Source organism: Scomber scombrus, chromosome 17 (genome assembly GCF_963691925.1).
Source record: "Scomber scombrus chromosome 17, fScoSco1.1, whole genome shotgun sequence".
NCBI classification, from domain to species: Eukaryota; Metazoa; Chordata; class Actinopteri; order Scombriformes; family Scombridae; genus Scomber; species Scomber scombrus.
Window position 1 is genome coordinate 2,690,836 of NC_084986.1, and position 23,931 is coordinate 2,714,766.

The 23,931-nt window shown below is 39.3% G+C and overlaps 2 protein-coding genes across 2 annotated transcripts in view; both read right to left on the bottom strand.

Moving 5' to 3' along the window:
* The window catches only part of LOC133998011 (uncharacterized), a 63,487-nt gene that overhangs the window by 34,662 nt on the left and 4,894 nt on the right, over positions 1 to 23,931 (bottom strand). The gene's annotated exons all lie outside the window — the stretch shown is intronic.
* LOC133997957 (ribonuclease inhibitor-like) lies at positions 640 to 7,446 on the bottom strand. The gene is made up of 5 exons (XM_062437696.1): positions 7,422 to 7,446; positions 4,342 to 4,537; positions 4,069 to 4,242; positions 3,710 to 3,883; positions 640 to 730 (listed from the first exon to the last, which is right to left on the bottom strand). The coding sequence occupies exons 1-5, from the start codon at positions 7,444 to 7,446 to the stop codon at positions 640 to 642; spliced, it is 660 nt and encodes a 219-aa protein (XP_062293680.1).

Genomic DNA, 23,931 nt, shown 5'->3' on the forward strand with positions numbered 1-23,931 from the left:
GTCAGTAACTAGAATAACTGGCATAAATTTTTATTTTAGTGACAATTCCTTGTACCTGATTCAGAAACATATGACCTTTCTTATGATGCAAATAATTCTTATACACAAATTCATAAAAGATATAGGGCTGCCTGAAGCCATAACCTCCCTACCACCTATAAATGAAGAGCGTAAAAAATAAAACCCTGTTAAACAGGGAAATAAAATACAATGTTAGAGCATTGGTTAAATTTACATTTGCATAAATTCTCAGAAAAAGAAGTACAAGAGTTGAAGCATGTGATTTTAAAAAAATAAAAAAAAGGTTTACTATTAATGCTGCATTCAAGAACAGTCAGTAAAATCAAAACAACAGTGTGTATCATGGAAGACTTAAAGTTTTTTGAAGAAATGTGATAAAATTACAATAAACAAAAATTGTCACTTGTGGAAAGTAACTAAGTACATTTACTGTAACTGCACTTAAATTAGGTTGCATTTTAAGTTCACTCAATCTCGAATATAGAAACACAGTCAGTGATCCAAATGAAACCAGAGTGAAACCTCGTCCACCATCAACATTTAAACACAGGAAGCTGCTGTCACTTCCTGTTTCTATTCAATGGTGAACAGAGTGAACAGTGATTTCAGCATCTGTCTTCAGTCAGCAGTGTGACTGTTTGTCTCCACAGGAGGAGACTCTCCCTCAAACAGAGGACACACAGATACTGAGGAACCATAAGACTGGAACCTAAATCCAGGATACAGAGGTTCAGTGAATGTGGTGTTGAAGGTGTGGAGATGGATCAGTGTGTCAGAGGAGACTCTGTAGAAGGACAGAGTGCCAGCAGGACAGTCCACATACACTCCTACTCTGTTAGAGACTGAGGAGAAGGAGAAGGAGGAAGAGGAGGATGTTTTTATCTTATTGTGACGGACAGAGTAACCATGAACATCAGAGCACTCCAGACTCCATGACTGATCATTAAATCCAAACCTGCTGTCATAACCTTTCCTTCTGATTCCTCTGTAACTCACTGATATATTAACTCTTCTTCTCCATTCGACCTCCCAGTAACAGCGACCAGTCAGAACATTTCTACACAGCAGCTGTTTCCAGTAATCAAATCTGTCTGGATGATAAGGATATGACCGATACTCTCTCACACATGTCACCTTCTTGTTGTTGTCAGACAGTTTGAGTTTTCTGTGTACTGTGTTTTTGTCCGGCGTGAGTTCACAGAAATCTGATGAAGAGAAGAAGAAACAACACAGCAGCAGTTTATCATCTGACACACCTGATGGATTTTTTCTCTGTTTAACTTTTGATCTGTTGTTCATTTTTAATGACACATTTAATGATGACACATTTTTTCAGTAATGTTTTAATGAATAAATACCACAAAGACCAACTTTGTATTTAAAGAGAAACTGACTGTTTGCTGTTTAGTTGTTATGAATCAAATTAAATTCACACTTACACTTCTTCAGACCAGGTTTTAACCTGTGCTCTCCACCATGATCCATCCTGGAGGGAGAATGAGAAGAAATGCAGCAATAAGACAGCAAAACATTTTAATGCAATTTATATCCATCTGCTCATTTGTTTGTTTTGTAATAATAATAATAATAATAATAATAATAATAATAATAATAATGATAATAACTACAATAATAATAACAATCATAATAATAATCAGGGCCCAAAATTCAGCACAATTGATACGGTGGCTGAGAAAGGTCACTGTACTGCAAACATCACAAAAAGAAGAAAGAACGAAAGAAGAAGAATCCCAAAAATAATGAAAAAGTAAACTTATTAATGTCTCTATGTGACTGTAAGTTTCATTGTGTTATATTTATATAACAGGGCTCTCAGGTTTCATGAAAAGTTTGTAGTGACATTACATCTTTTGAGGCCAAGTATATCCAGGTATGGGTAGCACTGTTATTAGATATGAAGCCTGTTACCTCTGCCAGAGAGTTGGCACAGATTATATTGTAGTCTGTCTGTTTACCATAATAAAAGTCATCATCATAATCTCGTTTTAAATTTTGTAACACAAAGGTAATCAGGAAAAATAAAGATATAGAGTACTGTGCAAAAGTCTTAGGCCACCACCATCATACAAACAGAAAATACAGGAAATATGTACACAAAATGTAACATGAATTATTAAATATTATTATTGAGTAAGGCTCCATTTCATTTATGTTAAAGAGAGCCAGGTTCCTGCTATTACTCAAGTATAAGGGGAGGTTTGAATACTTACACACTTTAGCCTAAAGAAGCTGTTTTCTTTTCTGTTTTTTAATACAGCATACACATTTCCTGTATTTTTGGGTTGTATTCTAATAAAGAGACTGAGTAATAATTATATATGGTCATTATAGCATTGCTAAAACAACTAATCTAATGACTAAAGACTTGTCAGAGAGGACTACGTGTCTTCGGCCCCCATTGTCTGTAATTATCAGGAAAATCTGTCAAATTCAGTTAGGGTAGTGCAGTATCGGTATCGTATGGAATTGAAAAAGTTTGGTATCCTCCATCTCTAGTCCAAAAACAAGTTCCGGTCTAACTGGCTCAGCTGAAATGAGCAGATTAATGGTGTTGCACGTTTTATCAGCTGATGTCATGAAACGTCAATTGTAAGTCGCTACTCAGATGTTTCTCAGAAGCCATGGAGAGAAAGCACGAAGCAGATTTAGAAAAAAACATGATAATTATACTACTGACGCTGCAGTTTCTCTCCTTCAACTTATATTACTTAACTATCATATAGTTCAGACAATATAACTACTTAACTATATAAAACTATATAACTACTAATTACTATATAATATAGTTCAGTGAATACCTTAACTATCTAATAAACACTCACTGGACTCTTTATTAGGAACCCCTCTGCAATCTAATGCAATCCAATACAACAGTTCTGCTTTAGATTATACATTTATGAAGTTTATATATTTCCAGTTTTTGTTGACAAAAAGGTGATGATTCTATGTTTATTACTGAGTGATGGTGGTTTATTAGGGTGCATTATATTGAATGGTGTTCCTAATATTTTGACCACCCCATTAACATACATGAGGAGAAACCGCAGTACGTTGCCTTGGTGACATCGCTTGGTGGTAGCGAATAGACCAAGTAACATGACAACAAATTATCTTTTAATGTGACAGCAGATTTAGTAAAAGGAGGTAACTGTATTTATGTTGGTCTTTGCCAGCTGTTACAGCATGCATGCTAGGGAACGTAAATGCATTATATGTGAATCCACTGCTGTATCATTGATATCGTGATATGACATGATATACTTAAGTTGTTCACCTGAGAGTGTCCACCTGTCTGTTCATACCTGAGAGTCTCCAGTCTCCAGTGTGGATCCTCCAGTCCAGCAGACAGCAGCTTCTCTCCGGAGTCTCCTGGATGATTGTAGCTCAGGTCCAGCTCTCTCAGATGGGAGGGGTTGGAGTTCAGAGCTGAGGCCAGAGAAGCACAGCCTTTCTCTGTGATCAGACACCCTGACAGACTGGAAATATAAAAAAGTTGATAACACAATGTTTGTAATCATATAAGTACCAGAATCCTACAGAAGCAGAATAATTGAAAATAATCTGAATGTAACACAGCAACTGTCAACTGTATCAACTGTATAAAAAGTCAGAATCAGATGTATTGTCATTGTTCAAGACAACAAAATGATAGATGATGTATCCGGACCTGAGAGTTTCCAGTGTACAGTGTGGACTCTCCAATCCAGCAGACAACTGCTTCACCCCTGAATCCTGCAGGTCGTTGTCACTCAGGTCCAGCTCTCTCAGACTAGAGGACTGGGACCTCAGAGCTGAGGCCAGAGGAGCACAGCCTTTCTCTGTGATCAGACATCCTAACAGACTGGAAATATAAAAAGGTTGATAACACAATGTTTTTAATCATATAAGTACCAGAATCCTACTGATGTGCAGAATAATTGACATTGATCTGAATGTAAAAAGCAACTGTCAACTGTATCAACTGTCTAAAATGTCAAAATCAACTTTATTGTCATTGTTCATTACAATAAAATGATGTATCCGGACCTGAGGCTTTCCAGTGTACAGTGTGGACTCTCCAGTCCAGCAGACAACTGCTTCACTCCTGAATCCTTCAGGTTGTTGTCACTCAGGTCCAGCTCTCTCAGACTAGAGGACTGGGAGCTGAGAGTAGAAGACAGGGCTGCACAGCTTCTCTCTGAGAGGTTACAGCCACTCAGCCTGAAAAAAAGATTAGTAAAAAACACAAAATGTTTCATGTTTCATATTTAAAAGTAAACATTTTAAATTGTTCATATATTCACTTCTTCATTCACTTACAGAGCTTTATTTGAAGCTGTGATCACTGGCAGCAGCCTCAGAAGTGCCTCCTCTGTAGCAGAGTATTTCTTCAGGTCAAACATGTCCAGATCTTTTTCTGATGACAGTAAGATGAAGACCAGAGCTGACCACTGAGCAGGAGACAGTTTATCTGTGGAGAGACTTCCTGATCTCAGATACTGTTGGATCTCCTTCACTAGAGAATGATCATTCAGTTCATTCAGACAGTGGAACAGATTGATGCTTCTCTCTGCAGACATATTCTCACTGATTTTCTTCTTGATGTACTCAATTGTTTTCTCATTGGTTTGTGAGCTACTTCCTTTCTGTGTCAGCAGACCTCGTAGGAGAGTCTGATTGGTCTGCAGTGAAAGACCCAAGAGGAAGCGGAGGAACAAGTCCAGGTGTCCATTTGGACTCTTTAAGGCCTCATCCACAGCACTCTGGTAGAAACGTTTTGATTTGCCTCTGAACACATCAGACCACGATGTTGTTTGTTCTCCTGCCAGCAGATTGACTCCAGACTTGATGAATGTCAGATGGACATGAAGAGCAGCCAGAAACTCCTGAACACTCAGATGGACGAAGCAGAACACCTTGTCCTGGTACAGACCTCTCTCCTCTTTAAAGACCTGTGTGAACACTCCTGAGTACACTGAGGCTGCTCTGATATCGATGCCACACTCTGTCAGGTCTGATTCATAGAAGATCAGGTTGCCTTTAAGCAGCTGCTCAAAAGAAAGTTTTCCCAGAGACTCAATCATCTTCCTGCTCTCTGGACTCCAGTGTGGCTCTGTCTGAGCTCTTCCATCATACTTGACGTTCTTCAGTTTGGACTGAACCACCAGGAAGTGGATGTACATCTCAGTCAGGGTCTTGGGCAGCTTTCCTCCCTCTCTGCTTTTCAACACATCCTCCAGAACTGTAGGAGTGATCCAGCAGAAGACTGGGATGTGGCACATGATGTGGAGGCTTCGTGATGTCTTGATGTGGGAGATGATGGTGTTGACCTGCTCCTTAGCTCTGAATCTCTTCCTGAAGTACTCATCCTTCTGTGGGTCAGTGAACCCTCTGACCTCTGTCACCATGCTGACACACTCAGGAGGGATCTGATTGGCTGCTGCAGGTCGTGTGGTTATCCAGAGGCGAGCAGAGGGAAGCAGTTTCCCCCTGATGAGGTTTGTCAGCAGCACATCCACTGAGGTGGACTCTGTAACATCAGTCAGGATCACATTGTTAAGGAAGTCCAGAGGAAGTCGACACTCATCCAGACCGTCAAAGATGAGCACAACCTGGAACTCTTCAAACCTGCAGATTCCTGCTTCTTTGGTTTCAGGAAAGAAGTGATGAACAAGTTCCACCAAGCTGTACTTTTTCTCTTTCACCACATTCAGCTCTCTGAAAGTGAATGGAAATGTGAAGTGTATGTCCTGGTTGGCTTTGTCTTCGGCCCAGTCCAGAGTGAACTTCTGTGTTAAGACTGTTTTCCCAATGCCAGCCACTCCCTTTGTCATCACTGTTCTGATTGGTTCATCTCTTTGAGGTGAGGCTTTAAAGATGTCTTCTTGTCTGATTGTTGTTTCTGGTCTGTCTGGTTTCCTGAATGCTGTTTCAATCTGTCTGACCTCGTGTTCATCATTGACCTCTGCAGTCCCTCCCTCTGTGATGTAGAGCGGTGTGTAAATCTGATTCAGAAGGGTTGGGTTTCCTGCTTTAGCGATCCCCTCAAACACACACTGGAACTTCTTCTGCAGGCTAGACTTGAGTTTATATCGGCATTCTGCAGCACCAGTTCCTGAATGAACAAACAACAAATTAAATCAATCAGATGATTTTACAGTTAATTGGTAAAATGTACTGCAGATGTATATATTTTTCTCCACTATGAAATCTATTCAGCTCATCAGTTATAGATAAACAGTTTCTGACTGTTTTCAGCTCAGAAGAATTCATAGATCTGATGCAGATGTGTGCATCATATTAACAGCAGAGTTTGAAATATAAACCTCTCTCATGTTGCCTCCATTTCCTCTCCATCATGTTAAATCTTTTAAAATCCTCTTACTGCTCTGCAGACGGTCAGCCAGCTCCTCCTGCTTCATTCTCCTCAGGAAGTGCAGTGTGATCTTCAGAAATGCCTCTCTGCTGCTCCTCCTCTGCTCTTCCCCCTCACCATCCAACACCTCCTCATCCTCACTCTGACTCTCTAAGCATTCTGGGTAATCTGGACTCAGACCCTTCTGCATCTTCTTCAGCTCATTCGTCACAAACCTGCTGATGTTCTCCTCCAGCAGCTGGAACAGAATAAAATGTAAATTTAACTGGTAGAAGTCAACATCAGATCATCTGTGACAGACTGAACAGCTGCTGGTCTACAGAGATCAGCATGGAGACTGTTAGGACCAGAATGGTAGTTTAGTATTTAGTCTGTGGCTGTTGTAGTTAGCAGTAGTAGCTGGGCTTTACATTTACACACCATAAATATGGAGTCCAGGTGTGTTTGATGCTGCTGGACAGACGGACCACTGAGAACCTCTGAGCTCTGCTGATGAACTTTGTGAAGAAAAGATGAAGTTTCAGAATAAATAATGACATGTTAACGGTAAAACACTCAGCTGTTCTGTCTGACCTCTGATCATTCGTCTCTGTAAAGACTTTGTACATTTGTTTAAAAACTGTTGTACAGATAAAGTTTGTGGTTTTTAGAAAAGTGTTTGTAAGAGGAGTGTGTGTGTTTGTATTCATGAGGACATTGTGTGTAAAAACAGTTTCAGTCAATTAAACTTGTTCTTATGAGAATTGGATAATAACAGACACACATTTTACAGTCTGACCTCTGATCAGCAGACTGATGTCTATGTTTGAAGTCAATAACTCCACCCATAGACCGGTCACTCTTCATGGACACACAGCTGGGTTCAGGAGAATCTGGTCTCTGCTGATGGATCCTGAAAAAACTGATGAATTAATAACAGCTTCAAATCTCTGGATAAAATGCTGCTGAAAAATGTTAACATTTTAATGCCGATAACATACTGTATGAGTTAATAAGAGGAAAGCTATAACGACTCTTTTCTGACCTCTGATCAGCAGATTGATGTCCATGTTTGAAGTGAATAAATCGACCCATAGACCAGTCACTTTTCATGGACACACAGCTGGGTTCAGGAGAATCTGGTCTCTGCTGATGGATCCTGATGGAAACAGAGAAGTGATAAAACAAGTGTAACTACAGTGTTGATCCTAAAGATTGTGTGTTTTGTTGGACGAAAGCTACGACACATCATGTGTTTCTACATAAACCTGCAGTTATAAACTGATCCACACAGCTACAACAAACTGTGATGGAATACAATCTAAACATTAACACTGAGTAAACTCACATATTAAAATATAGACTAAGATTTGTGAATTTGTGCTCAGATTTTATTTGTGTGACATAATGTGTTGAGATTTGAGCTGGAATAGGCTGCTGCTCCTGAGAACACATAAAGGTATAGATGATGGATGGATGCTGAGATCTGTGAATGTGTCACATGATTTGAAGAACTGTGGTAAGTTTAAATGTTCTTACAGTCTCTCAAACCAGAATCCAGCTGTTTATGGGTTTGATATTTGTACTGAGATCTGCAAATGTGAGACTAATTAATTAAAAAGAGTCAATAGTAAAGAATCAATGAAGTGATCACGACAAAGACATCACACCTCTTCTCAAGAGAAATGGAGAGAAACAGATAAAAATATTTAATATTCTGACCTCTGATCAGCAGACTGATGTCCATGTTTGAAGTTAATATAATCATACATAGACTGGTCACTCTTCATGGACACACAGCTGGGTTCAGGAGAATCTGGTCTCTGCTGATGGATCCTGGTGGAAACAGAGAAGTGATAAAACAAGTGTAACTACAGTGTTGATCCTGAAGATTGTGTGTTTTGTTGCACGACATCTACCACACATCAGCTGTTCTTTGAAGTTAATATAATCATACATAGACTGGTCACTCTTCATGGACACACAGCTGGGTCCAGGTCCAGGTTTAAGTCCAGGTTCAGGTCCAGCAGAGTCTGGTCTGTGCTGCTGCTCTGGGCTTCAATAAAACACACACAGAGCTTTGAGTGTGAATAATGATGGTGGAGTGATGTGAGTGGAGAACAGTGATGGACAGTTAGAGATCTTCATCTCACCTCTGAGCTTTGGTCTGGATGTCATGTTCCTCACACAGAGAGCTTTTAGAGGGAGGGACTCCCTCCTCTCTGTCCTCACTCTGATCCATAGCAGAGAAACACCTTCACACAAACACAACAACATTCATTACAACCAGCTGCACATCACACAGACACACTGCTGTCTATCACACTGTCATTCTTTATACTACCACCAGATGGCGCCACCATTAGCCATTACTTTGATTTCCACTGTAGTTACATGTTTAAGAAACTATTTTAAATATATTCATTTTTCAGTGTGTCAGAAAGAAGAAAATACTCACCAGGTGAATTCAGATCCACATGTGGTCACAGAGTGGTTCTACCTTCACCTGTAGAGGAAACACAGAGAGAAGCTGCAGCTGATTCTCCTTCATCATCAATCTGAGGACGCTGTCACACTATCTAAACTTCACAGTCAAAGTCCAAAAGCATCAAGATGATAATGATAATGATTAAAGCAGTGAAGCTTGCAGCAGAGTTCAGCTCCAAACACACATGAGGAAGCTGCCAAGACTCTCTGTGAGGACATTAAACAATCTAACAGATTTCACTGGAAACATCATGTTTTTTGATAACAGACATGATTTGATCTCTTTATGATTATCATCTATTATCCTGCTTCCTGATGTTTGAAGAGATTAAATCCAACAGTGAATTTATCCAGTAAGTGTTATTATGTGTGTCTCACAGTGTGATGGAGCTAAAGCCTTTCTGCTGCACAACTGCAGCACTAATGACTGTTTTAATGCACAACTCAGAAGGTGAGTTTTACGGAAGCCCTAAAGGGCCAGGTCCGTATAAATTTTTTTATTACCGTTTTCTCGTGATAACGACTTATTATTTCATTATCTCAAGATAACAAAGTCCGTTTTCTCGTGATAACGAATTAGTTTATTTCGTTATCTCGAGATAACAAAGACCGTTTTCCCGTGATAACGAATTAAATTATTTGGTTCTCGGCTTCCGTAGGCTACAGGAGACTAGCTTGGGCTCGGGTTCAACTCAACTCAGAGACTCAGGTGACTGCGAGCGAGGTGCTCCAAGTCAATCGTCACGGCTGGCTGCAGGCTGGGAGCACACCTTACCGGTAAGATACCATTTGTGTTAGTTTGTTTACTGGACCGGGTTTTTGTTTAGTTTAGTTTTTACCGGTTAGCCTAAACACCTACCGCGGCGCCACTTTCCGGAGAATGACGCTGGGTGTCGCCATGACACTCCATTCCACCGTAAATGTATTGTTGATAGCATAGACTGGTTGATAGACATTTGCCGTGATGACTTTATGTATAGCTTTATGTCACATTTTCACGTCACTATATCACCGTTGCGACTAATGTTTATGAAGTCTATAAAACGAATTGTTGAACAAACATTTTCGATTAGCTGGGCTAACCGTTAGCTGTTAGCCGTTAGCAGTGTGTTAAATAACTCAATAAACGGCCCATGAAAACAATATTTTCTCCAGTGGATATCCTAGTCTACACAGACAAAATCCTAACGAAGGCTAGTGCTAATTTAGCAAGATGTAGCCTGATAAAGTGTTTACTAGCAGTGATGTGATGAGTGTGTTTACATTATAGTGCGGCACAATACAGTACAGTGACCAACTTAAAATGTGTCTATTAAATAATCAGAGGAAGTATGTCCTTTTGTATTTAAAGTTAATGAAGACACAGCCAAGACTTTAACAACTGTGTTACAGACGCTATGTTCTGACTAACGTTACATTTACTGTGTTGACTCTTATAGATCATCGGTCACCATGGACAATTTTCTCTCAGCCTTGAGAGAAAGGGGCGTTCCCGAGGAGAACCTAACAAGAATGGCAGAGGACAAGGTGAGGGAGATGAGATGAAAGTGACCATTGAAGAACAAGTAAATGATTTTGGTCCAATTTCATTTTTAGGTCAGCTTTGGCTACAGTGTAATTGGTTTTAAGCTGGTTGACCTGGTGGCTCTCTTGATGCCCAACTTAAACCAGCCCATATCAATTCTGTTCTGTTTTTTACTTACTACTCTCACAGAAATAAACATAAACTCAAAATACTACTCTAATATATGTAGACGCGGATGGTTAATTTATTCAAATACAATTCTCAACTCGGGTGTAAGATTTTTCTTAAAGTAGTGAACTGCACAGTAATATGCTGTTGCTGATTTTGGTCACAAGGTGGCAATATTGAGCCATATTGTGTTCATAGATTGCATATAAAAATGGAAGTAGGTTAGAAGTCACTTTATGTGCAACACCAGCGGGAACCGCTGGGGGCTGTCTTCAAAAACTACACATTCAAAAAACATCACTTTCAGTCATTAAATACTCACTCAATTAATGCATTACATAACTGATGACGGTGTCAACAGCAAAGGTTCCTCATCCTAACATGTTTATTTTTCTGTTCACATTGACGCCACACACTTTCAGGGTGAACAGAAAAACTGACTATGACTATGGATTTTTAAGTAGGTAACTTCATATTTCGGTTTTTACATTACGTACTGGGATTCAATTGTAATGAGTATTTCTTTAACTGATTTACCATAACATTGTGATCAATGTAATTGGTTACTTTGACAAATTAATGTTTTCAGTGTCATTAAAATTGATAAGTTGACAAGAATCATCAGGAAAATAGAAGCGCCATATTCTCCATTATGTCTGGATGCTTTCTTGTCCTTTCAAGGGAGATCTAAGTTCAACCACTTTTATTTTTCTTGTTGGTATTTAAAGCAATTACTGATTATAGCATTGTGTGGTGGTCTTTGTGTTGCTGTTAAAATTCGTACCAAATATGCTCCACTAAACCCCCCCCCCCCCCAAAGCAAATTGTAATAAATAACGTAATTTCACATTTGAACAGATCACATAACCAGCATTGAATAAACCGACGGAAATCAACTGTCTTGTAACTCAGTCTTGGGGTTTGATGACCATCACCTTAAGGCAGGAAATGTGTCATTATTATACAGTACAGATGTTGTGACTGGCTAATGACTTTGAATTTTATGGCAAGGCCCATTTTTACAAGCAGTTTGTCTCAAAGGGCTTCATATAGCATCATAACAATGTTCTCTGCTCTTAAACCATCACATCACCGGAGGAAAAAACCCCAAGAAAACCCTGAACAGGGAAGGGAAAAAAAGGGGAAACCTTTGGTGAGAGACAGAGGAGGGATCTGTCACTTGTGTTTTATGCCCCTCAATGACCACACTCTTCCATCTTCCTTACCCTCCCAAGTGCTAAATATGAGAGCCACTGGCCACACTAAGCCACTAATACATTATTTCATTTACATTATTTGTTTGTTTATTTTTAATCACAGTTAGCAAACAAGTACAAAATGAATACTTCCAAACAAAGAAACTGGTTAGAGGTAAAACCCAATCTCTCTGTCTGAACTGCCCTGTCTGAATCTTCTTTTTCTGTAAGTGATGGTTACCAGTAGATGAATAATGTCAAAATATCTGCTTTGTGTTTCAGATCGATAAAGACATTGTAAAGTTTCTTGGAGAAGAGGAACTTTCTGTTTATATTCCTCGATATGGAGACCGCGTCTTTGCAAAAAACTGGAAGGACCTATCCTCCAGTGAAATGGGTGACAGAGAGGAAAGGAAAAAAAAGTTGATAAATAACCTTAGAGAGAAGATGAAACTTCCATCCACAGCAAACAGAAGCATTAACTCAAAAGAAAGACTTCATGGAAATAAGAATGCTGAAAAGAAGACAAGAAAAATAGAACTTGGCTGGATGAACTACAAAGACTCTATGTACAAACAAGTAAGGAAGCCTACTGGGGGTGGAACACGAGAGTTAGTTGTAAGCAAAGAAGATACAGTATCCAGCATTCTGGAAAAGGGGAAAACCCTTTTTTTCCCCAACGGGGAATCAACAAAAGGTAAAATAGAGGACTTTGAGTGCATGCTTTCTCTCATTGGCTCTGAGAAGCCACTTGAGAGTAGTGCCACAATTGGAAGTTTATATGAGCAAACTAATCACAAGATCCTCAGAGTATACCTCTGTACTAAACCAAAAGACTGTGATTCTGATCTTAGTGATGAAACTACAGACATGCCCCCTTCACCTACCACATCCTCATCCAGCACATCACCAGTCTCCCCCAGGCCTGCCAAAAGACGTCGCTATGGCAGTAGGCATTTCTCCTGGAGCAGTACAAATACCTCAACAGAAGCTACTCCTGCCTCCCAAGCCCAGCCTACTATAGATTTGTCAGATGATGATGAAGTTATTGTTTTTGGATATACGACAAACAGTGATTATGAGGAACTTGTGGATGGTCTTAGTGACACGCTTATATACTTACCTGAGCAGGATAAAGAGCGTCCATCCACCAGCACAGTCAGTACAGAGCGTCAGTCCCCCAGCACAGTCAGTACAGAGCGTCCGTCCACCAGCACAGTCAGTACTGAGCGTCCGTCCACCAGCACAGTCAGTACAGAGCGTCAGTCCCCCAGCACAGTCAGTACAGAGCGTCCGTCCACCAGCACAGTCAGTACAGAGCGTCCGTCCACCAGCACAGTCAGTACAGAGCGTCAGTCCCCCAGCACAGTCAGTACAGAGCGCCAGTCCCCCAGCACAGTCAGTACAGAGCGTCAGTCCACCAGCACAGTCAGTACTGAGCGTCCGTCCACCAGCACAGTCAGTACAGAGCGTCCGTCCACCAGCACAGTCAGTACAGAGCGTCAGTCCCCCAGCACAGTCAGTACAGAGCAGGCGTCCAACAGCACAGTGGTTAGCGATTTTTTTGCGAATCCCGAGAATGTAGTGGAGAAACAGGTCATTGTCATTCGCAAAACCCACTGTGTGGAGGACATGATACAGGCATTCACAAACAACAATATACTGGATGCTAACATTTTACTGAAACGCGTGCTTGAACGTGGGGAGGTTGAGGTTGGAGTGGGGAGTGGGGTCACGAGAGACTGCCTCACTGACTTTTGGGATGTGTTTTACGCCACAAAGACCTGTGGGACCACCTACAAGATCCCACTTTTGCACCACAAATTCAAAGAGAGAGAGTGGGCCGCTGTTGCTCGCATTTTGGCCTTTGGATGGCAGAAATTTAAGTTCTTTCCTGTCCAACTTGCCCCTCCATTCCTTACAGAGGCTCTATCTCTTTCCTCAGACAGCAATCTACTGGAGGCTTTCTTTAACTATATAAGCGCAACAGAGAAAGATGTGTTAACTGAGGCACTTAGCAACTTCAAAGGGGCAGATATGGATGAACTCCTCAGTATTCTCAGCAGTCACGACTGCTGTGTACTCCCAACTGAACACAATCTGCAAAGCCTGGTCGAGGAAATAGCGCACAAAGAGATGGTACAAGAACCAGCATTCATCATTAAGTGTTGGAAGCCAATTCTTGGGTCTATTGGACAATCCATCAGCACTGCAGAACTGAAGAAGATTCTGGATGATCTCAAACCAAAGGCAAGAAATGTTACCAAATGCATCAAGTTCCCAGGACGTATGTCACTGGACCAACAAACAACCTCAAATCATCTCTTGAGGTTTGTAAGAGAAAGAGATGAGAAGGAGCTTGGCCTGTTCCTCAGATATTGCACAGGGTCTGACTTGTTCCTGTCTAAGACCATTAAAGTCACATTTACAGTAGAACAGTCACAATACGCAAGGGCACCTTTGGCTCACACCTGCAGTTGTTCTTTGGAACTGGCATCTGACTACAAAGACTACACTGATTTTAGAACAGAATTCATCTCTGTGTTGAAGAGTGGAGTGTGGGTGATGGATCTGGCATAAGAAGGTTTTGTTGCAAATAAAAAAATTACAACACACACACACACACACACACACACACACACACACAGAGAGAAGATTATTGCACTAACCATAGCACTTTATTCATACACCCAGAGTCACACAAACAGAGTGCAGTCAGAAAGGAAAACAATATTACTACCTATTCATTTATTTATGTTTCTGGTTACTTTCTTTTTCTTTTTCTTATTTATTTTCAATTCATGATCTCCTTTTCAATTCAAACATGACAGAAAAAGGCACTGTGTAAAAACATCACGCTTATTATTTCAATCAAGACAATTTATTGTGTTTTATAAGAAATAGAAATGTTACAGTACGCTGTATTCTTGGAAAAATATTATGTGAAGACAACTGTTTGTGGTTGGTGTTTTTCCATTGTTTAGTGTTAAAATTACAACTAAACAGAGTTCAGAAATTACATTGTGTGGAAGGCTTTAGTATGGTTCCTGCAAAGGCAATTTTTGCATTAATGATGTTAATCTTATTATTTCACAGTCAAATCATATTTGGTGAGAGAATACTGATTTCCGGTGCTGGTTATGTAAAACAAATTGGACCAAAGAGGCTACAGTGCACACCTTTAGTGTATCAGTAAATATTATGTTCTTGTTTTGTCTCAAAACTCAAAACATTTCAAACAATTACTGAGTTGGAGATAGTCAGTTTTGATTTTCATGGTATTTACATGAATAAACTCACTTTGAAACAATGTTTCTGTTCATAGTCTGCTTTTTTAAGGGCATTCTTTTAGGCCTACATGAAGTCATTTCCTGGAGTGTGACCTGTCAACATCACCAAACTCGATGTATTATTTCAATTGTTCATTTTACAAAACACAATTTCAAACCAAACCACTGCTTCTACTGCAATACTTTAACTACACCAAGCTGATAATAGGTTAGGTAGTTTTAATGAAGTAGTAAAGTATTTTTACATTGCCGTATTGGTAATCTTTACTTATGGGACTGAATACTTTCTCCACTATTGCTCAGAGGTGACAGGAAATTTCTCTGCTCTTCCATCCTTCTCTGATCTGACTAATCTGTCTCTGACAGTTGTGCTCTTATCAAGGGCCTCAGCTGTCTGTACAGTCTGGTAACTTCAATAGCATTATGACCTGGCTCAAGATTATGCTCTTCCATGGTCAAAACACAGAGCTCATACAGATCTGAATCACAGGTAATGTCAGTTTTCCAAAGGCAAATATCCTCTTCTAGAATGATGTCCAGTCTTTCATAGTCCACTGGATGGAGGTAGTCCCGTGCCTGGTAAAGCTCTGGTGCGTGATACATGAGGAAAGGTTTTCCATGATACAAGTCACGACCATTTCCACTTGGCCGGATCCGATGGGTGTTCCACATTCTCACCACAGTGTCTAACTCCTCCTGTAAAATAAAACGCAAATTCAAATATGTCTGCCTGCCAACATCACGCTATTATTCAATAAATGCAAATATTGTTTGTGTGTGTGTGTGTGTGTGTGTGAGTGTGTGTGTGTGAGTGTGTGTGTGTGTGTGTGTGTGTGTGTGTGTGTGAGTGTGTGTGTGTGTGTGTGTGTGTGTGTGTGTGTGTGTGTGAGTGTGAGAGAGAGAGAGAGAGAGAGAGAGAGAGAGAGAGAGAGAGAGAATCAGTCAGTGAGGAAAAGACACGTTACCTGAATGACATCAAGAAAACAGAACTGAATGAGTCCCTTGTCAACCATATCGCCATTGAATTCGCCTGCTGACTGGAACTCCTGGAACAAGTCTCTCCAGTATTCTGCATTCTGTCTCCGATAGTTTCCCCACCAGCTTTCAATTCTTTGATTGGCAGTACTTCTTCCTTGAAGGACACAAGGTCCATGAACTGTGCCATTGTCATCCTCACGCAGAAAACACTGAAATCTGTTCACATGCACATTCTCGGTACCGAGATCCGATCTCATGATTTTTGGGCAGCCCCCTCGCTCACTGACAGCACCAATGAAATAAGCTGCAACAACCTCAGGTTTACTGTTCGTGACGTTTGCTTGCATCCAGATGATATGACGCGAGAAACCATCGATGCATCCATTCACTCCGATGCCAAAGGGTGTTAGTTTATCGTATGAGTCCATGTGCCAAATGTAATTTGGTCCCGGAACACTGTAATGCCTTCTTCTGAGTCTCCTAGCTCTTCTCTCTCGCACACCTTCCGGGTCCAAAACGGATTGCACTGCATACACTAGATTTCTAGTGACCCGCAATCCTGCTGCTCTGCATCTCTCAGTCATCATTCGGTATCCATGGAGACGCCCAGGGCCTCGTAGCTGGTCAGCGATGTAGTTGAAGACGACCTCAGGGTCAGTTAGATTGCGCCTCCGATAAAGCTGAAGCCTCGCTAACCGTCGTTTCAGATGACGCACACTAATGTGTACGTTATCTGTAATAGCGAGGCATGTAGCTATTTCAGCATGTGTCAGGCCTTGATTAAAAAGATATGTGATGCGGTCATTCTCCTGCTCCTGCTCCTCTGACATTGCGAGACTAAATGATCCCTACGGAAGCCGAGAACCAAATAATTTAATTCGTTATCACGGGAAAACGGGCTTTGTTATCTCGAGATCACGAGAAAACGATCTTTGTTATAACGAGACAACGAAATAAACTAATTCGTTATCACGAGAAAACGGACTTTGTTATCTCGAGATAATGAAATAATAAGTCGTTATCACGAGAAAACGGTAATAAAAATTTTTATACGGACCTGGCCCTTTAGGGCTTCCGTAGAGTTTTGCTCCTTAAAATAAACATTTTAATGGAAATGAGCCCTTAACCCAGCCCCCCTCCTCCTACATGAATAACAGGGATGTATTGCTCCACTTGCTGCGCTGATCAGACGCCTGTTAGTTCCGTTTTTTCCGCGTGATACTTTTTCAAAAAAACACACAAACCGAAGTTATAATAACTTTCTAAAAGAAACGTTAACTTCATAATTCAGCTTAAAATGATAAGAAATGTCAAAAAGTTGTGTTTCAATTACATTATAAAGCATAAAATTCAGTTAATCGGATTCATGACGTTTTTTAGGACACCGGAAACCCAGAAATACATTTAATTAATCAACATAACTGATCACTTTAACTTCCGTCTCTACTGTTATCAGATCATTTTAACAGCCGCTGACACAAACATGATGAAAACTGTTGGTTACGTTACCTTTAAAATGAAGAAAATCATCTGAATCAAGCTGATGAGTGACGGTGAAAATAATCCGCAGCTTCAAGCACGAAACCGAACAAAAGAGGAACAAAACATGTAACTGAAGGAGGAGATTTAAAAATCTTTATTTAACCAGGAAATGTCTTGGGATTTATATTTTTCCAATATTTCAGATGCAAATATTGCTACTTTCTACTCCACTACATTTATTTGACAGCTTTAGTTACTTTTCCGATGAAGATTTGTCACAATGGATAATATAACAAGCTTTTAAAATACAACACATTGTTAAAGATAACATACGTTGATGTTAATGATTGAAATTGTAATAAGTAAGTAAGTAATATATTATATAAGTAATAAGTGTTAGATGCTGCATGTTCTTTCTTAAAAATAATACAATCCACAGTGGAGTCGTTGGAGGAGCGTTACATATAGTACAGTTACACATAAAGACTTTAAAGTGTATAAAATGAACAAGTTGGAACATGGTACTTTGTTCAGGTTAGACATGTATTTGTTTATCTTCTGATCCTTTACTCACCTGCAAACCTGGATTTTAATGTCTATAAAACACAATAGTTTCTTCCATTGAACTGCTGCTTCACTAAGAATAGTTTAGATGGTTTATTTTGGGACCAATACATTTTGTCTTGTCTCTTTTTTTTGAAATGGTTAACTGAGGATCACTGAGGAGAAAAAGACATTGAAAAGTATGATGATGTTAGTTGATGAAATAAATCTGTTACTAGCTGGTTAAAAAAGCTGCAGCAAAGGCAGTTTTTTGTTTCTTTTTATCTGCTCAACTTTAGGTGAATTTAAAGGGACCAACCAGGATGTTAAAAAGGGAGAAAAGAGGGAATGACTGCTACTGGGGGTCACACTGCCACCTGCTGGGGTTTAAGGGGTTTTCTCTATTCTGACCAACAATGATACCAGTTCTTCTTCTTCTTATTGTGTTTTCTATAATGATCCTTTGCTTGAACGTGTAGCATTAACTGACAACAGAAACGCACAAATGTTCTTCATCTTTAAACGTGCTGTTTGATGGTTTAGGAGTCATCGCTTTAACTGTTAGTGGTTTCTTACACTGGAGCAGTTTAGAGGCAAAACTTCTTTTTTTTTTTTTCTAAATGGGAATTGATGACAGTGAAATGTTGGTGGCGAATGATCTTTGTATTATGTGGAGCAATAAATAATAAAAAACACAATTTTCCCTTTTGCAGTTGATGTTGTCGTTTAATTTCCAACACATGAATACACCAAATGTGGCAAATCTGACATTAATAAAGTCAGTAACTAGAATAACTGGCACAATAAATATATATATATATGACCTTTCTTATGATGCAAATACTTCTTATACACAAATTCATAAAAGTTATAAGACTGCCTGAAGTCATAACCTCCCTACCACCTATAAATGATGAGCGTAATAAAACCTGTTAAATAGGGAAATAAAATACAATGTGAGATCACTGGTTAAATTTACATTTGCATAAATTCTCCGAAAAAGAAGTACAAGAGTTGAAGCATGTGATTAAAAAAAAAAAAAAAGGTTTACTATTAATGCTGCATTCAAGAACAGTCAGTAAAATCAAAACAACATACAAGTGTGCATCATGGAAGACGTAAAGTTTTTTGGTTTTTGAAGAAATGTGATAAAATTACAATAAACAAAAATGGTCACTGGTGGAAAGTAACTAAGAACATTTACTGTAACTGCACTTAAATTAGGTTGCATTTTAAATTCACTTAATCTCGAATATAGAAGTACAGTCAGTGATCCAAATGAAACCAGAGTGAAACCTCGTCCACCATCAACATTTAAACACAGGAAGCTGCTGTCACTTCCTGTTTCTATTGTTCACTGGTGAACAGAGTGAACAGTGATTTCAGCAGCTGTCTTCAGTCAGCAGTGTGACTGTTTTTCTCCACAGGAGGAGACTCTCCCTTAGACAGAGGACATAAAGACACTGATGAACCATAAGACTGGAACCTAAACCCAGGATACAGAGGTTCAGTGAATCTGGTGTTGAAGGTGTGGAGATGGATCAGTGTGTCAGAGGAGACTCTGTAGAAGGACAGAGTGCCAGCAGGACAGTCCACAAACACTCCTACTCTGTTAGAGACGGAGGAGGAGGAGGAGGAAGAGGAGGAGATGGATGTTTCTCTGTTATTGTGACAGACAGAGTAACCATTAACATCAGAGCAGTCCAGACTCCAGGACTGATCATTAAATCCAAACCTGTTGTCATAACTGCCTTGTTTCCTGCTGATTCCTCTGTAACTCACTGATATATTAACTTTTCCTCTCCACTCAACCTCCCAGTAACAAAGACCAGTCAGAACATTTCTACACAGCAGCTGAGACCAGTAATCAAATCTGTCTGGATGATAAGGATATGACTGAACCTCCTTCACACAAGTAACCTTCCTGTTGTTGTCAGACAGTTTGAGGTAACTGTTTACAGTGTTTGTGTCCAGTGTGAGTTCACAGAAATCTGATGAAGAGAAGAAGAAACGACACAGCAGCAGTTTATCATCTGACACACCTGATGGATTTATTCTCTGTTTAACTTCTCATCTGTTGTTATTATGTAACAACAGATGTTTTAATGAATAAATACCACAAAGACCAACTTTGTGTTTAAAGAGAAACTGACTGTTTGCTGTTTAGTTGTCATGAATCAAATTAAATCCACACTTACACTTCTTTACCCACTGCTCTCCACCATGGTCCATCCTGGAGGAAGAATGAGAAGAAATGCAGCAATAAGACAGCAACACAGTATAATGCAATTTATATCCATCTGCTCATAATAATAAGAATAATAACAACAATAATAATAACAATCATAATAATAATCAGGGCCCAAAATTCAGCACAATTGATACGGTGGCTGAGAAAGGTCACTGTACGGCAAACATCACAAAAAGAAGAACGAACGAAAGAAGAAGAATCCCAGAAATAATGAAAAAGTAAACTTATTAATGTCTCTATGTGACTGTAAGTTTCATTGTGTTATATTTATATAACAGGGCTCTCAGGTATCATGAAAAGTTTGTAGTGACATTACATCTGTTGAGGCCAGGTATATCCAGGTATGGATAGCACTGTTATTAGATATGAAGCCAAAGAGTTGGCAGAGATTATATTGTAGTCTGTCTGTTTACCATAATAAAAGTCATCATCATAATCTCATTTTAAATTTTGTTACACAAAGGTAATCAGGAAAAATAAAGATATAGAGTACTGTGCAATAGTCTTAGGCCACCACCATCATACAAACAGAAAATACTGGAAATATGTACACAAAATGTAACATGAACTATTAAATATTATTATTGAGTAAGGCTCCATTTCATTTATGTTAAAGAGAGCCAGGTTCCTACTATTACTCAAGTATAAGGGGAGGTTTGAATACTTAAACACTTTAGCCTAAAGAAGCTGTTTTCTTTTCTGTTTTTTAATACAGCATACACATTTCCTGTATTTTTGGGTTGTATTCTAATAAAGAGACTGAGTAATAATTATATATGGTCATTATAGCATTGCTAAAACAACTAATCTAATGACTAAAGACTTGTCAGAGAGGACTACGTGTCTTCGGCCCCCATTGTCTGTAATTATCAGGAAAATCTGTCAAATTCAGTTAGGGTAGTGCAGTATCGGTATTGTATGGAATTGAAAAAGTTTGGTATCCTCCATCTCTAGTCCAAAGTTCCAGGATAACTGGCTCAGCTGAAATGAGCAGATTAACAGTGTTGCACGTTTTATCAGCTGATGTCATGAAACGTCAATTTTAAATCACTACTCAGATGTTTCTCAGCAGCCATGGAGAGAAAGCACGAAGCAGATTTAGAAAAAAACGTGATAATTATACTACTGACGCTGCAGTTTCTCTCCTTCAATTTATATTACTTAACTATCATATAGTTCAGACAATATAACTACTTAACTATATAAAACTATATAACTACTAATTACTATATAATATAGTTCAGTGAATACCTTAACTATCTAATAAACACTCACTGGACTCTTTATTAGGAACACCTCTGCAATCTAATGCAATCCAATACAACAGTTCTGCTTTAGATTATACATTTATGAAGTTTATATATTTCCAGTTTTTGTTGACAAAAAGGTGATGATGTTTATTACTGAGTGATGGTGGTGTATTAGGGTGCACTATATTGAATGGTGTTCCTAATATTTTGACCACCCCATTAACATACATGAGGAGGGCAAAATATTAGGAACACCAGTCAATATAATGCACCTCAGTATGTATTATCGGCCCTCCGATATTATCGGCCAATAGTCACTTAAAAATGTAATATCGGGAAATATCGGTATCTGGTTTTTATAACCGATATTTGTTCTGTAGGCTTCAGCATTTCCGAGCCTGCATGAACTCAGCATGGGACATTTACCGGCGCGCGCTTGATGACGTTTATCAACAACAACACGCTAGACTCGTGGGTCTCTAACCGTGGCTAACAATAGCGTCCACCGCCATGTACACGAACACACAAACAGAAGGTTTGCCTCCTCGTTGTCATTTTTTCTGTTATGCTTTCGGCGAGTCGCCTCTGTGACAGCTGAGAGGAGCGAGTGAGAGGACTTCCTGTAAAAGGTCTCGCCTCCAGAAACGGTGCTTATGTCTGTGGTTTGGAACTATTTCCAAGTGTGTCCTACGGAGAGTAAATTTGTAATTTTCAATGACTGCAAAGCAGCATAATAAATATGGCAGTGCCATATTGGCACTTTTTTCCATAACTTAAATTGAAGTTGTTGTCTTATTTTGCACAGACAGTGTTTACATGTGGAAAGCCATGTTGCATTTATGTTAGCATCCAGTGGAGCATCACAATACAATTAGGCATAATGTGTTAATTCCACGATAGGAGATATGTTATGTTGTTAAAGTTTTGGTGTAAAAAGCCTGAAAATATCGGTATCGGGTGATACCGGTATCCGAAATTAAGAGTTGGTCAATATCGGAATATCGGATATCGGCAGAAAAGTCAATATCGAGCATCCCTACTAATTACTATATAATATAGTTCAGAGAATATCTTAAATTGAAGGAGAGCATCAACATGTAATATGCATTCCCCCCGACAAAGTAAAATCCCCCCTATGTGAAGCATTTAAGGGGAAATTCCCCCCAATTTTGAAAAATGAAATGAATTATATGTAATAATAATAATAATAACAACAACCATAACCTCTTAATAGATAAGTCAATCTACATAATGTAGTTTGTAATGTGTAATTTACAAACTCTGTTTGAATAAAATGTACTTGACTTCTAATATTAAAATGAGATTTCAAGATACAGTATTTTATTTTATTTGTCACACATACAGTCGTACAGAGAAATTCAGTCTCTGCTTTTAACCATCCTCAGTATTAGGAAGACCCTCCAGGATTTCGAGATATTAACGCAAATTCAACCAATCCCTGTAATTCTGCACGATCTTAACAAATTACTGCAACTTTTCTGCAAATTTGAACAATCACTGTTGTTTCCTGCAAGACGTTGAGCCATAAACTCACTTCCTTACTTCCTTACTGTGCATTGTTAGTGATAATGTTGATATAGTTTATCACGTAGTGACAGGTGTGCTTGTTTCATTGAAGCAAAGATGAATGTACTGAGATCATTTGGATAGCACTTTTGAACTGACTGTTCTTTTTGCATACTTTCATTCTGTTGATCCATAGGTAGGTTTTATGTTATGGTTACTCAGAATAATGCAGGTATAGCCTCACTTGTTATGAATATCTGCCAGAATACATGAAATAGTTTTGTTTCATTATAACAAACATAAATGTCTTGTTATTTACTGTATGATCATTATTATTTATATATATATATATATATATATATATTTTAATTAATTAATTAATAATCCATCCATCCATCCATTTTCTACCGCTTATCCGGGGTTGGGTCGCGGGGGCAGCAGCCTAAGCAGGGAAGGCGTTCCCAGGCCAGCCGAGAGACATAGTCTCTCCAGCGTGTCCTGGGTCTTCCCCGGGGTCTCCTACCGGTGGGACGTGCCCTGAACACCTCACCCGGGAGGCGTCCGGGAGGCATCCTAACTAGATGCCCGAGCCACCTCATCTGGCTCTTCTCAACGCGGAGGAGCAGCGGGTCTACTCCGAGCTCCTCCCGGATGACCGAGCTTCTCACCCTATCTCTAAGGGAGAGACTCCGCCATCCACTTGAATTAAAACTATATTTAATACTATATATTTACTGTTATCGTTATAGTTATCGTTCGTGTGGACGGCCCTTAATCCTTTAGATTTGAGTTGAACGCAGGTGTAGTGGCAATTTGTCCTCTACTTGAAAAAAGGGAAAAAAGAAAAAGAAAAAAGAA

What these genes read in the sequence shown, in the direction of transcription:
- LOC133997957 (XM_062437696.1), bottom strand. Translation starts at nt 7,446, where the DNA reads ATGGACATCAATCTGCTGATCAGAG. An exon ending in TGTACACTGGAAAGCCTCAG is followed by an intron (nt 3,884 to 4,068) that starts GTCCGGATACAT and finishes TTATATTTCCAG; the next exon opens with TCTGTTAGGATGTCTGATCA. An exon ending in TGTACACTGGAAACTCTCAG is followed by an intron (nt 731 to 3,709) that starts GTCCGGATACAT and finishes TCCTGGATTTAG; the next exon opens with GTTCCAGTCTTATGGTTCCT.